At 44.3% G+C, this 15,835-nt stretch overlaps 2 protein-coding genes across 6 annotated transcripts in view; one reads left to right on the forward strand and one right to left on the reverse strand.

The window, feature by feature from the left end:
• Positions 1 to 3,307: 3,307 nt before the first annotated feature.
• On the forward strand, positions 3,308 to 8,936 carry LOC129820757 (nuclear receptor subfamily 0 group B member 1-like). Its single transcript, XM_055877699.1, has 2 exons — positions 3,308 to 4,096; positions 7,132 to 8,936. Exons 1-2 carry the CDS (start codon positions 3,373 to 3,375, stop codon positions 7,371 to 7,373), a joined length of 966 nt encoding a protein of 321 aa, XP_055733674.1. The 5' UTR covers positions 3,308 to 3,372; the 3' UTR covers positions 7,374 to 8,936.
• Positions 8,937 to 11,127: 2,191 nt separating this feature from the next.
• Positions 11,128 to 15,835, reverse strand: part of LOC129820755 (interleukin-1 receptor accessory protein-like 1-B) — a 473,510-nt gene continuing 468,802 nt past the window's right edge. For all 5 annotated transcript variants that reach the window (XM_055877695.1, XM_055877694.1, XM_055877698.1 and 2 more), the window contains one exon: positions 11,128 to 13,890. In XM_055877695.1, the coding sequence (XP_055733670.1) occupies positions 13,166 to 13,890 (725 nt within the window). In that variant the 3' untranslated portion in view covers positions 11,128 to 13,165. The remainder of the gene's footprint in view (positions 13,891 to 15,835) is intronic.

Raw genomic sequence — 15,835 nt, forward strand, 5'->3', positions numbered from 1 at the left:
ATACATTCTTCTGAGAAATATACAGATTAGGTTGGTATGAGTATATTATGTAGTTACCAACCTCATCATCATCTTATTTCTTTATTATATTGTTAAGTATTTCACATATATTATTGTCTGTTTTTTCAATTTTGCTCATGTTCTCTTCTGCTCTTATTCTACCCAGACTACCAGGACCACTGAATGGCTGTTCAGATCGGACAGTTCTGTCTTGTCTGTAGTGTTTCTGTAATATAGTTGTTTTCTCTATCACAGTGTGCCTGTTAGACTAAATACATGAAACCGGAATTGTCACCCTTTTTTATTTCATAGATAATAACATTGGATATTTTAATTATATATTGACCGCAGAACTGGAAATGTCCCCGGTTTTCATTTCAGAAATCTGGTCACCTTAGCATTAACCCAATGTTAGCTATCAAACTATCCAGCAAGAATTTAGAGGTAAACAACAAAAGAAACCGCCGCGCAGGGGGTGGCCAAAGGTTGCATGTTCGAATCCAGCGATAGAAAATTATCTTTGATTGACCTTGGAATGATACAGAGAAGTAACGAAGCACTTCGGAATTTGACATTTGAGAAACATGGATGAATATCTAATTCTGACGTGGGACTGTGAGAGCTTGTTGATTGTTCAGTTAAAGTATAATGAGGTAATGTATAAATACATTTAGCCACTGTGACCCAAGGTGTGTCTGTGACCTTCCTATTTTAGCAGGTGGTGCACACACACACACACACACACACACACACACACACACACACACACACACACACACACACACACACACACACACACACACACACACACACACACACACACACACACACACACACACACACACACACACACACACACACACACACACACACAGGGAGTAGTTGTGGGTGGGTAGTACAAGGGTTTGCTGATCCATGTTTTACTGGGCAGGGGACCAGCAGATCTGGGCCCAGAGAGACAGTCTGGATCACATCACACACAGACAGGAGAGGACACACTGAACCTAAGAGGGTGATATCACTGCCTCTCCCATCTCCTCTCTCCTTTCCTTTCCTCCTCCTCTTTTCTCTCCTTACCCATGCCCTCCACTCCTCTCTCCCGCCCTCTGCTCTCCCACCCTCTCATTCCCTCTCCTTTCACAACCCCTTTCCCCGCCTCCCCTCCAAACCTCTCCCACTAAGCCCTGCCCAGCCAAAGTATGAGATCATGATTATAAATCTAAGGCTATAAATCTGCTGCTAATCTGGCACAGTGGCTTTAACTGTTAACTGACATTAACAGCTTCCAACCCAACACTTTTCTGTTTTGCACTCTTACTCATATGAACATTCAAAACAGTACAGTAAAACGTGAGTGCCTATCTGTCTTTGCAGTGGGTGGAAAACGATTGGCCCTTTCTGTGGCATTAAAGAAACAGACTTCTGAGGCATAATCACAATTCATGGGTAGAGGCCTGAATTCGCTTCCATCCTCATTACCATAAACAGATTAACAAGTAGAGGAATAGAAGACTATGACCGAATGAGAAGAATTTGTATTACCTGAGAGGCAACAAGAGCAGAGGAGAGTGTTGGAGAGGCGAGGAGAGGAGGAGAGGGTTGGAAAGGAGCAGAGGAGAGGGTTGGAGAGGAGAGGATTGGAGAGGGTTGGAGAGGAGAGGGTTGGAGAGGAGGAGAGGGTTGGAGAGGAGAGGATTGGAGAGGGTTGGAGAGGAGAGGGTTGGAGAGGAGGAGAGGGTTGGATAGGTGGAGTGGAGAGGGTTGGAGGAGAGGGTTGAAGAGGATTGAAGAGAGGAGAAGGAGAGGGTTGGAGAGGATTGAAGAGGGGAGAGGGTTGGAAAGGAGGAGAAGGTTGTAGACGAGAGGGTTGGATAGGAGAGGAGAAGGTTGGAGATGAGAGGGTTGGAGAGGAGGAGAGGGTTGGAGAGGAGGAGAGGGTTTGAGAGGAGGAGGGGGTTGGAGAGGGTTTGAGAGGGTTGGAGAGGGTTTGAGAGGGTTGGAGAGGAGAGGTTTTGAGATCGTTGGAGAGGGTTTGAGAGGGAAGGGTTGGAGAGGAGAGGGTTGGAGAGGAGAGGAGACAGCCTTCGCTCTGGTTCTTTATCCCAGCTCGACCTTGAATATAAACATGTAAAACATCTCTATTTTCTTGCTGCTGTGTATCAATAGAAAGCCATTGTCTCTCTGTTTAATGTTCTGAAGCTGCTGTCAAAGTTTCTCTTCCTGTCTTGGGTTCTTGGAGCACACAGAGTAGAATGAGGTCTCTCTCACCTGTTTATGAATACGGCTAGTCACTCAATGCCAGTCATTTCTCCAAGCCCAAAACCACCTTTTCTAAATACTATACAGTGTGGAGGTCTTTGTTCGGACTCTCCGCTGGACTACCAAATGTACTAACACACTCTCAAGGCTCATGCACTTACAACCTTTCCTATACTTGATGCCCCCTATGTGTCCTTCTCTCTATCTCTCCCTCCCCCCTCAGTCTTGTCCCATAATGCAACCTGAAAAACATTCTTCCTGAATATTGTCTCCCCCTCCTCCTCTACCTTCCTTCCTCCAGGTTAGTCCACCCCCCCACCCCTGGTGACAGATGTGCAGGGAGCGTTGAGTCATGACATGATAATTCAAGCGTTCCAGTTTTCACGGTTAAATCAATAACAGTGTGTCCGAGTCAAGGTTAGCGCCACGCCTTCCCAGCGCTGCTCTCTCTGCTCCTTTCACATAGAAAATCAGATAAATTCTCCCTAAAATAATTAAGCCTTCAGCTCTGTCTCTGGCCTATTCTTTACCAGCCAACAGCTGATTAACGGTGCTGTGAGGGAGTCAAGGCAAAATCCTAAGAATAGAGTATCTCTCTCACACACAAGTGTGCACACACAGACACACACACACACAGACATAGAGCGGGTATGAATATGAATATTTGTTTTGCTTTTGGGATAGTGAGATACATATACAGACCGTTGTGTCCAAAAAGAACTGGATAACCTCAAGGGTATAGAATCAGTCAGTCAGTCTGCCCCCTCAGTTTCTCTGTCTGCCTCCTTGTGTGATATAATTGGTATGCCCTGAGGTACCGTTTGTCCTTTTCCTGTATAGGCTATTTTAAACTAACTGAAGGGGTGATGCTGCTTAACATGTTATTTTATGATACTGGAATGACCTTACTATTCATCTTGCAGCAGCTGGCTCCCTCTGGGTGCATGTGCTGGGGAGGACTGGGACTGGAGCAGCACAGGGAGAAAGGGGGGGGGGGGGGCATGAGTGAGTGAGTGGGTGAGTGGGTGAGTGGGAGGCGTCTCTGAGGTGGAATATGTAAAAAGTCTAAACAACAAGTCGTCAAAGCTCGAGGACAGACGGGAGCTCGTATAAATGTGCTGCTGTTCGCGCGGGGGTAACAGGGGACAAAAAACACCCTCCCCCTCTCTGGATGTCAGCGCGCCACTGGCCATGGCCACTCTGGAGGGCTGTCACTGTCAGGACGCCGGGGTGCAAAACAATAACAACAGCATCCTGTACAACATACTGAAGAACGACAGCCTCACGACCACCGAGGAACCAACATCACAACCACAACACAGCCAGCAGCACCAAGTGCTCAAGGTCTCCTCCTGTTCCTCTTCTTCGAGGTTCAAGCTTAGGCAGCAACAAGCTTGCTCTTGCAGTTCCTCGCTGCGACGGGGGTCTCTCCGGTCCCCCCAGGTGACCTGCAAAGCCGCATCGGCGGTCCTCATGAAGACTCTGCGATTTGTAAAGAACGTGCCGTGTTTCCGCGAGCTTCCCGAGGATGACCAGCTGCTGCTCGTTCGGAACGGCTGGGTGCCACTGCTTGTGCTGGGCCTCGCGCAGGACCGGGTGGACTTCGAGACCACGGAGACCGCGGAACCTAGCATGTTGCAGCGGATCCTGACCGGCGGCTGTGTCAGCCAAGGCGGCTTAATGGACAGACAGGTTGAGCCGGAGCAGAGCGCGTTAACACCCGGGGTCTCTCTCGCGGATATCCAGGGCATCAAAGCGTTCTTGAAAAAGTGTTGGGGTTTAGACATCAGTACCAAGGAATATGCCTACCTCAAAGGAGCCGTGCTCTTCAACTCAGGTGGGCTGGGTGCTTTAATAACGCAGGTTATTTACTCAGTAATCATTGTCTCCTTGTGTCCTTGATTGAGGTAATGTAATGGTATAGCCTACATACCCTATACGCAATTTAATACATTACTCTGTCTCTAGTTCTGAAAGTTTGGAAAGCAGTTACATATTTATATTTTATACAGAAAACAAACAAAGCTGATTTAATATGTGGGTAATTTCGTGCATAATGAACAATTGGGTCGTTCCACCAATTAATCCCATTAAGCCCAATTGAGTAGAGTACCGTGATAAAATAAACGAATCAGTGAATTTTAAGATTCTGTCATAAAGAGCACATATTCACCTTAAAAAATACATGTTTTTCTATCTCAAGAGCAAAAACAAGGTTGCCCAACAGTATTGAAGACTTCATCTTAAATCAGTCATTCATCTCCTTGTGACAGGGGGAATGCGAGCCTGTTGTGTGCAACAGGGAGGGGGAATTGAATGCAAGCTTCACAAAACAAACAGTATCAAATCATATTTTATTTGTCACATACACATGGTTAGCAGATGTTAATGCGAGTGTAGCAAAATGCTTGTGCTTCTAGTTCCGACAGTGCAGTAAAATCTAACAAGTAATCTAACAATTCCACAACTACCTAATACACACAAATCTAAAGGGGCGAATGAGAATATGTATATATAAATATATGGATGAGCGATGGCCGACCTGCATAGGCAAGGTGCAATAGGTGATATAAAATACAGTATATACATATGATATGAGTAATGTAAGATATGTAAACATTATTAAAGTGGAATTATTTAAAGTGGCATTGTTTAAAGTGACTAGCGTTTAATTTATTAAAGTAGCCAGTCATTGGGTCTCCATGTAGGCAGCAGCCTCTCTGAGTTAATGATTGCTGTTTAGCAGTCTAATGGCCTTGAGATAGAAACTGTTTTTCAGTCTCTCGGTCCCTGCTTTGATGCACCTGTACTGACCTCGCCTTCTGGATGATAGCGGTGTGAACAGGCAGTGGCTTGGGTGGTTGTTGTCCTTGATGATCTTTTTGGCCTTCCTGTGACATCGGGTGCTGTAGGTGTCATGGAGGGCAGGTAGTTTGCCCCCGGTGATGCGTTGTGCAGACCTCACTACCCTCTGGAGAGCTTTGCGGTTGAGGGCGGAGCAGTTGCCGTACCAGACGGTGATACAGCCTGACAGGATGCTCTCAATTGTGCATCTGTAAAAGTTTGCCAGGGTTTTGGATGTCAAGCCAAATTTATTCAGCCTCCTGAGGTTGAAGAGGCGCTGTTGCGCCTTCTTCACCACACTGTCTGTGTGGGTTGACCATTTCAGTTGGTCTGTGATGTGTATGCCGAGGAACTTAAAACGTTCCACTTTCTCCACTGCTGTCCCGTCAATAGGGGGTGCTGCCTCTGCTGTTTCCTGGCGTCCACGATCATCATCTGTTTTGTTGACGTTGAGTGAGAGGTTATTTTGGCACTTGATTATATTAAAAAACGGATTTATTTAATGTTCTATGTGGCACTTCATTTAATATAACAGTCTTTTAAAATTCTATATTTGTACAACCTTTCATCTTTAATAATCAAAGACAGTCAATGTGTATGTATACAGTATATTTATAATCCAGTTAAACCAAACATACACTGAATGTACAAAACATTAGGAACCAATTTTGCCCTCAGAACAGCCTCAATTCATCCAATGCTTCCCAGAGTTGTGTCAAGTTGGCTGGATGTCCTTTGGGTGGTGGACCAATCTTAATACACACAGGAAACTGTTGAGCGTGAAAAACCCAGCAGCGTTGCAGTTCTTGACACACTCAAACTGGCGCGCCTTGCACCTACCACCATACCCGTTCAAAGGCACTTCAATATTTTGTCAAAAAAGATTTGGCATGGGTCCCCAGATCCTCAAAAGTTATACCGCTGCACCATCGAGAGCATCCTGACCGGTTGCATCGCCGCCTTAAAAGTATTTAAGTGCCTTTGAACAATCCATGTCTCAAAGTACGCCAGCAGCATACCACCCTGCATACCACTACTGGCTTGCTTCTGAAGCTAAGCAGGGTTGGTCCTGGTCAGGCCCTGGATGGGAGACCAGATGCTGCTGGAAGTGGTGTTGGAGGGCCAGTAGGAGGCACTCTTTCCTCTGGTCTAAAAAATATCCCAATGCCCCAGGGCAGTGATTGGGGACACTGCCCTGTGTAGGGTGCCGTCTTTCGGATGGGACGTTAAACGGGTGTCCTGACTCTCTGAGGTCATTAAAGATCCCATGGCACTTATCGTAAGAGTAGGGGTGTTAACCCCGGTGTCCTGGCTAAATTCCCAATCTGGCCCTCAAACCATCATGGTCACCTAATAATCCCCAGTTTATAATTGGCTCATTCATCCCCCTCCTCTCCCCTGTAACTATTCCCCAGGTCGTTGCTGCAAATGAGAACGTGTTCTCAGTCAACTTACCTGGTAAAATAACGGTTAAAAAAATAAAATAAAATAAAAATAAAATAAAAATTGTATCAGGGTTTGAAAATCCTTCTTTGACCTGTCTCCTCCCCTTCATCTACACTGATTGAAGTGTATTTAACAAATGACATCAATAAGGATTCACCTGGATTCACCTGGTTATTGTATGTCATGGAAAGAGCAGGTGTTCTTAATGTTTTAAACATTAAACACAGTGTACAGTCACCATATTAGCCTATGTATTCCCTTCATCTACTTCTAAGGAAGCAGTTTGTGGTATTGTTTTAGGGTTTAAGAGATTTGCATCCTTCAATATCTGGAGACTTCAGAAATCTTGCCAGAGGGTGTTGTGAGATATTTGTGGATGATTTGGGAGGTAGTCTACGATCAAGACCTTCTCATTTTTCAACAGATGAGACACCTGGTTACCATGGTGACTCGGGTTCCCTGAACTCCAACCCAAACAGTTCATGTACTTGTCCAAAGTTTCTATATGATAATTTATTTCTTCTCCTCCCATACTATCCCCCACCCACCCCCTACCCCCTCCACCTCTCCACCTCTCCCCAGATCTCCCTGGTCTGTGCTACCTCAACTACATCCAGTCACTGCGGCGCGAGGCCCACCAGGCTCTCAACGAGTATGTGAAGCTGATCCACCGGGACGACGCCACGCGCTTTGCCAAGCTGCTCATCGCCCTGGCCATGCTGAGGGCCATCAGCCCCCCGGTGGTGGCACAGCTCTTCTTCAAGCCCATCATTGGAGCCGTCAATATGGAGGAGGTCCTGCTGGAGATGTTCTATGGGAAGTAGAGGCTTTCTATGGTCCTGTCCAGAAACAACCCCTAGATATAGCTCCCAAGTCCTAGGCACTTCTCTTAGTCCTTACTCCCTAGGCAATTTCACCTATTCCCTACCCACTAGAAACGTGACCTTGCCCTAGACTCTTCCCCCCATTTCCCCCCTTCCGCTAGCCCCTAGCTCCTATTGGATAGTAATAAGCAAAAAAACATGCCCAATACAGGAACAATATGATAGCTTCACCTTGCCCTCCGGTTGGCTATAAAGGAACAATATGATAGCTTCACCTTGCCCTCCGGTTGGCTATAAAGGAACAATATGATAGCTCCACCTGGCCCTCCGGTTGGCTATAAAGGAACAATATGATAGCTTCACCTTGCCCTCCGGTTGGCTATAAAGGAACAATATGATAGCTCCACCTGGCCCTCCGGTTGGCTATAAAGGAACAATATGATAGCTCCACCTGGCCCTCCGGTTGGCTATAAAGGAACAATATGATAGCTTCACCTTGCCCTCCGGTTGGCTATAAAGGAACAATATGATAGCTCCACCTGGCCCTCCGGTTGGCTATAAAGGAACAATATGATAGCTCCACCTGGCCCTCCGGTTGGCTATAAAGGAACAATATGATAGCTCCACCTGGCCCTCCGGTTGGCTACAAAGGAACAATATGATAGCTTCACCTTGCCCTCCGGTTGGCTATAAAGGAACAATATGATAGCTCCACCTTGCCCTCCGGTTGGCTATAAAGGAACAATATGATAGCTCCACCTGGCCCTCCGGTTGGCTACAAAGGAACAATATGATAGCTTCACCTTGCCATCCGGTTGGCTATAAAGGAACAATATGATAGCTCCACCTTGCCCTCCGGTTGGCTATAAAGGAACAATATGATAGCTTCACCTTGCCCTCCGGTTGGCTATAGAGGAACAATATGATAGCTTCACCTTGCCCTCGGGTAGCCTATAAAGGAACAATATGATAGCTTCACCTTGCCCTCCGGTAGCCTATAAAGGAACAATATGATAGCTTCACCTTGCCCTCCGGTTGGCTATAAAGGAACAATATGATAGCTCCACCTTGCCCTCCGGTTGGCTATAAAGGAACAATATGATAGCTTCACCTTGCCCTCCGGTTGGCTATAGAGGAACAATATGATAGCTTCACCTTGCCCTCCGGTAGCCTATAAAGGAACAATATGATAGCTTCACCTTGCCCTCGGGTAGCCTATAAATGTTTTTTTTTGCTATATTACATCTATCAAATCCTCTCAGATCAATATCTGTGGGGTTTATTCTGGACTGGCACTTTCTATCTACCGGACAGAAGAACACAGATTTGTAGATCTAGTAGAACTAACTAACTGTTAACCAACCGTTCGATCTGAATGGACCATTGAACAGAAGGACAGACAAAGGAAGAGATTTGTGTGTTTTGTTAAGAATGTTTTAGACACCGTGGTTGATTAAGAACAGTGGGGGTGAAGGGGTGGTTGGGGGCGGGCTGATGATCAGTCTCTGTAACTTATTTATTTTTACATAAAACTATTTTTCTATAATAAAAGTATTCTCTGAACTGCTTTGCCGCGCTTGTGTCAGGTGAGTGGTGCTCAAACTGTCTCTATGGTGATCAGGCTGTCTCTATGGTGATCAGGCTGTCTCTATGGTGATCAGAAAGGCGTAGGATGATGTTGCCCCTGGACACTGATCTAAGGTCAGAGTGGAGTTTTACCCCCTAACGATTAAGGTTAAGGATAAAATGTTCCTAGATCTGTGCCAAAGGGCAACATCTACCCAGACAGATCAGAAAACCCAATGTTCCTTTTCAGTAACTATGGTGGATTATGTGTTCTGAATAAAGTTTGATGTCTGTTCACAGTTCGCTGCTCTCACACGCGATCTTTAATTCAACACTGGTCTGAATTGGTAGCAGCAAACATGGAGCGGACATTAACTTTTTCTAAAGTTGTCCTTCTCTGTTCAGGTTGGAACATTGTCTTTTCATCGGAGTGTGGGATCTGAGCCCTAAGAAGCTAGTTTGTACTAGGGAGTGAAGAATGGCCTTCTTCAATACTGATTGGTAGAAATCCCAGTATAGGTCCGGGCTTGGTTATATAAATCCTCTACCACTCACTGTTGTCCTGGATTCACATCTCACCATGTTGATACTCTACTCATACTCTGGTTTCCAGACTCAATAGATTTTTCCTGTGTCTCTGTCTGAGGCAATAGGTGATTGTTGCCGTGCTATTGCATTAATTTATCATGCAAGCACACAGTTTAGAGGCTTAATTGTATCCATTGTAGGATTATCACGAGGCTGGTAAGAGAAACAGCAATGGACCTGTTATGACCACAAGATGGCACTGTTTAAACATCACACTGGTAGTGTCTCACGCACTCACGCAGACACACAGACACACACAGGTGTGTAGAAGAAAATCTTGAGGAAATGACCTGCAGAGTTGGATGCCCTCCGGGAGTGTTTCGCTTCTCTCTCCAAATCTTCCCATCAATGGGCAGGATGTTCCCGGAACAAATGGGAATGCTACTCTGGCCAAGATCTGCAGGAGGGATTCAGGGGGTGGGGAGAGCTGCCCAACACCTCAAAGACACAAAACTTGTAGAGTTTTAGGTTTTAGGGCTCGATGCAATCCTGCCCTGTTGCTGTACTGTATGACTGTATGTGCATGTGGGTGTGACATGAGGAGCAGGGAAGCGTGGAAACACAAGACGGTCAGAACAGCACACCCGTGTGCAACCACGTACTGGGGATGAGTGTGTGCGAGGGGAGGTAGGAGGAGTAGCGTTACGCTAAGAAGACGACAACAGATGCCATGGAGCCGGCGGCAGGAGGAGTGTGAGCTGTTACCGGGACAATGAGGGAATCCAGAATCTGTGGGTGGACCCCAAGCCCCCAACCCTGCCATCCATCAGACCTTACCCCTTCACTCTGGTGTAGACCTGAAATAATTGGATAGGCGTAAGCATGACGGTAGCACCACTTTGTCCTCTGATAGGCCAGATATATAACCACACCATTTTCCCCACACCAAAGGTGTTGCTGTACATATTTCTCTCCTTTATTTTACCTTTATTTAACTAGGCAAGTCAGTTAAGAGCAAATTCTTATTTTCAATGACAGCCTAGAAACAGAGGGTTAACTGCCTTGTTCAGGAGCAGAACAACAGATTTTTACCTTGTCAGCTCGGGATTCGATCTCGCAACCTTTTGGTTACTAGTCCAACACTCTAACCACTAGCCTACCTGCCGCCCCTCTATCCTCTTCATGGGGCCCATTTTCTTTCCAATTAAGCCCCTAATTGATAAAGATAATAAAGAGTCTATTAATCGTGTATGTAGTAATAAAAGACCAGCTGTCAGAAGACACACGCACACACACCAGCTATATCACTGATGCCTGCCACCGTGGTGTGTGTATGTGTCTGTGTGTGTGTGAGAGAGAGAGATTGCATTATGTGTGTGTGTATTCATGCCAGCCTGCCACACTCACTGGGCATATTACTGCGTGTGACTGTGTGTGTAGGTATGTGGGGATCCTATTTTTGTCTCATTGCGCCATTGCTACTTCAACATTAACCAGCAGATGGCAGTGTTTGACTGTGTTTAATCATCTCTTCATATAGCCTGCCTACGGTAGCTACTACTTACAGAGCGGAACTACTGAATTCTGTGCCTGGATGGCCGAAACTCTTCTGTCTTTTGGACCATGGAAGACTGTGTAAAATGAACAGAACATAAATGAATCGAGAGGAGATCAACATTTTTAATATGCAGTGAGAAAGTAAGGGCAACCGATAAGAATGGATTGTGTTTTTATAAAGATAGACATTTCCTTCCAAGTGAATATCGTGTTTATATATTTATATAAATATCTATATCATATATAGAATATGTATCTATTTGCTATGCATACTCAGAAATTACGCCTTCAAATATAATTTTAAAAGTATTTTAAAGCACAAACACACTTTTTTCTTTCCTTAAACATGACCTGGATAAGCATGGTTAAAAAACAAAGACTTCTTAGTATGGGAAAATATTTCAAGAATTCAACCAAAACATTGAAAATGCATTTTTTTATCTAAAAATGTTTTCATGAGGTACTCAAAATCCATACTGTTATCTTAAAGGTCCAAATGCAGCTGTTTTAACCTCAATATCAAATCATTTCTGGATAACAATTAAGTACATTTCTGTGACTGTTTTCAATTAAAATTGTCAAAAAAATAAATAGTGTCTAAATATCAATTTATCAAGCAAGAATTTTGCTAAGTTTGTCTGGGAGTGGTCTGAGTGGGGAGGGGAAAACTGAACATTTGCTGTTATTGGCAGAGAGGTTTGGAACTCTTTCTAATTGGTCTAATTTACTGCATGGTGTTATCCATGAAAGACCAAAACTCCCTCCCTCCAAAACAGGCGGAACAAACAGCTTTTCAAACAGCTCCTACACATAAAAGGGCCTTATAATTTTCATAATTTCACAGTATTATTCCAACCTCATAGTGTAGAAACATGTAAAACACATGTAAATCACGTTTTTAACTGCACTGGGCCTTTAACAAACCAGGAACCACATATCAAAGTGGTGTACAAAACCAGCCTAACACACACACACACACACATCTCCCCCTTAATGTCAGATGAAATGTAAATAAGTATGACTTTCCAAGCAAACTCTTTTTGTTATAAAAATATACTTATTTTTAAAATAATCAACACATTTCTTTTTAAGGTGAGGGATTTCACGATCACGCTAAAACAGCGAGGCTGTTTGTTTTTATAGAAAATTTGAAGCTTTAGAGAGAGCTCTGACTGACAGACAGACTGACTGGAGAGGACTAGGACCCTTCCCTAAATTCTCCCCTTCCTCTGGTCCACAGGAAGTTACATCAACATCACCAGTAGCTCTTCCTCCTTTTTGCATATTCTATGATTTTTTTAAAAGATTGTTTTAAAAACTAGATATACACCTTATACGGGTCAACAAAAAGAAGATGCTGCTCCTTGGAGTAAAACGTTACAATGTCCAGGCAATTCCCCAAAACTGTTAAAAAAAGGATCTCTTAAACTACACCAAGTCAAGATAGAAAACACAACAGCGCAGATACATGACATACTGGCTTTCTTCATTAGCATATTGAAATTAAAAATAAAAATAAATAAAAAACAGAAAAAATAGAAATATATAAATCTGTGTGACAAGTTAAAGCAAAGTCAAAGTAGAGAAGGCAACAAACATGATTGAATAAAAACAACAGAAAAACACAAACAGGAAGACGCTTATGCTACAAATAAATTGAAAATATATGTACAAGACCCTGTTTTCCTTTTGTGTGTGTGTGTGTGTGTGTGTGTGTGTGTGTGTGTGTGTGTGTGTATGTGTGTGCGCGCGTGCACAAGTGCCAATGCATGGGTTCTTTTATTTTTTATTCACAGTTCATGTTGATCAAACTCTCTGAAGTCTTTTGATCAAACAGTTTGTTGTTGTCAGTTTGAATCTTTAATCCTCGGGTTAAGACCTTCTCCTCTGCATACATGAGGACCACGTTCCAAACCAAACCTGCCCCGACTTTGTCTTGCCTGTTCACAGGGGTCCACTCCTAACCAAACTCATCACAATCTCTCAGATATAGCTAAAGTAGCCAATCAGAACTGGCTCATAGAAGCGTGACACCAAACCGATCAAAAGCGATCCAAGTCAAACCAGACCAAACCAGACCAAACCGTGCCGCGTTTCTCTGCTAGTGTCGTATGGTTCTACCCTGCCCCGCTCCGCCCTGGTCACCAGATGACGCTGGAGATGCTGGTCTCCCTGGGCAACAGCGGCAGCATGGCGTGGTTAGTGTGGTCCTCCTCCACACTGTGCTCGCGGCTCTTCCCCGCTGGCGGCCTCTGTCCATTCAGCATCGTCAGCGGGATGTTGCAGTAGGTGTGCTGGTCGCCTAGTGACGGCAATGGCGGTAGCGTGCCCCCCGGCGGCAGGTCGTACTCGTAGCTGCGGTAGTAGTGTTTCTGCCGCATGGTGGTGTGGTAAGAGTTGTGGAAGGACGAGCGGAGGTCCGGGTGCGCCGTGGCCATGGCGGTGGAGGTGGCTGCTGCCATAGAGATGGCGGAGACGGTCTGGAGCTCGCCGAAGGGGCCCTGCTCGCTGACGTCCAGCGCCGGCTCGTGGCTCAGCATGGGTTCAGTGCGGCAGAAGGGCATCTCATACTGTAGCTGCTTCCAGAACTTGGAGCTGAGCTTGTTGCTCTTGGGGCCACGCCACTTGATGACGGTGAGGGTCTTGATGGTGTGTTTGAGGGCCTCCACCTCTTGGTAGTTCATGATGCCACGCAGCTCGGCACACTCGATCAGAATCACCTTGATCTCCCCGGTGACCAACATGTTGCGGAGGCGTGTCTCCAGCTCAAAGATGCTCCACCCCCGCCGCACCACGTAGTTGGGTGTCATGACGATGATGAGGCGCTTGGATTGGTCCACACAGCGCGCCACGTCCTCGATGTAGGCTGGATAGAGAGGGAGAGAGACAGAGAGAGAGAGGGATGAAGGGAGAGGGAGAACCCAAAGCACTCAGCATACAATCAATCTCCTTGAAAGAGAGAACTCAAAACAGCTTAGATTATTCTATACAGTGACATATGTTCTATAACATGTTTGTAGACAGTAACATATGTTCTATAACATGTTTTGTAGACAGTAACATATGTTCTATAACATGTTTGTAGACTGTAACATATGTTCTATAACATGTTTTGTAGACAGTAACATATGTTCTGTAACATGTTTTGTAGACAGTAGCATATGTTCTATAACATGTTTTGTAGACAGTAACATATGTTCTATAACATGTTTTGTAGACAGTAACATATGTTCTATAACATGTTTTGTAGACAGTAACATATGTTCTATAACATGTTTTGTAGACAGTAACATAGGCTCTATAACATGTTTTGTAGACAGTAACATATGTTCTATAACATGTTTGTAGACTGTAACATATGTTCTATAACATGTTTTGTAGACAGTAACATATGTTCTATAACATGTTTTGTAGACAGTGACATATGTTCTATAACATGTTTGTAGACAGTAACATATGTTCTATAACATGTTTTGTAGACAGTAACATATGTTCTATAACATGTTTTGTAGACAGTAACATATGTTCTATAACACGTTTTGTAGACAGTAACAGATGTTCTATAACATGTTTTGTAGACAGTAACATATGTTCTATAACATGTTTGTAGACAGTAACATATGTTCTATAACATGTTTGTAGACAGTAACATATGTTCTATAACATGTTTTGTAGACAGTAACATGTGTTCTATAACATGTTTTGTACAGTGCCTTGCAAAAGTATTCACCCTCTTTGGCGTTTTTCCTATTATGTTGCATTACAACCTGTAATCTGGATTTTTATGTGGATTTAATGTAATGGACATACACAAAATAGTCCAAATTGACCTGAAGGAGCTGCAAAGCTCCAAAGCAGAGATTGGAGTATCTGTCCATAGGACCATTTTAAGCCGTGCACGCCATAGAGCTGGGCTTTACGGAAGAGTGGCCAGAAAAAAATAAGCAAACATGTTTGGTGTTCACCAAAAGGCAATGTGGGAGACTCCCCAAACATATGAAAGACCTCTGGTCAGATGAGACTAAAATTGAGCTTTTTAGCCATCAAGGAAAACGCTGTCTGGTGCAAACCCAACACCTCTCATCCCCCCGAGATTTCCATCCCCACAGTGAAGCATGGTGGTGGCAGCATCATGCTGTGGGGATGTTTTTCATCGGCAGGGATTGGGAAACTGGTCAGAATTGAAGGAATGATGGATGGCGCTAAATACAGGGAAATTCTTGAGGGAAACCTGTTTCAGTCTTCCAGAGATTTGAGACTGGGACGGAGGTTCACCTTCCAGCAGGACAATGACCCTAAGCATACTGCTAAAGCAACACTTGAGTGGTTTAAGGGGAAACATTTAAATGTCTTGGAATGGCCTAATCAAATCACAGACCTCAATCCAATTGAGAATCTGTGGTATGACTTAAAGATTGCTGTACACAAGTGGAACTCATCCAACTTGAAGGAGCTGGAGCAGTATCGCCTTGAAGAATGGACAAAATCCCAGTGGCTAAATGTTCCCAGCTTATAGAGACATACCCCAAGAGACTTGCAGCTGTAATTGCTGCATAAGGTGGCTCTACAAACTATTGACTTTGGAGGTGAGTTGTTATGCACACTCAAGTTTTCCGTTTTTTTTTTGTCGTATTTCTTGTTTGTTTCACAATAAAACATATTTTGCATCTTCAAAGTGGTAGGCATGCTGTGTAAATCAAATGATACAAACCCCCCAAAAATCTATTTTAATTCCAGGTTGTAAGGCAACAAAATGGGAAAAATACTTTCACAAGCCACTGTATACATACATTTGTTGTAAGATGATGTGG

This window comes from Salvelinus fontinalis, chromosome 23, assembly GCF_029448725.1.
Source record: "Salvelinus fontinalis isolate EN_2023a chromosome 23, ASM2944872v1, whole genome shotgun sequence".
Classification (NCBI taxonomy): Eukaryota; Metazoa; Chordata; class Actinopteri; order Salmoniformes; family Salmonidae; genus Salvelinus; species Salvelinus fontinalis.

Excerpts from the sequence above, each read along its gene's own strand:
- LOC129820757 (XM_055877699.1), top strand. The coding sequence starts at position 3,373 with ATGTGCTGCTGTTCGCGCGGGGGTAACAGGGGACAAAAAACACCCTCC. Across the intron at positions 4,097-7,131 it reads AGCCGTGCTCTTCAACTCAG|ATCTCCCTGGTCTGTGCTAC; the intron begins GTGGGCTGGGTG and ends ACCTCTCCCCAG.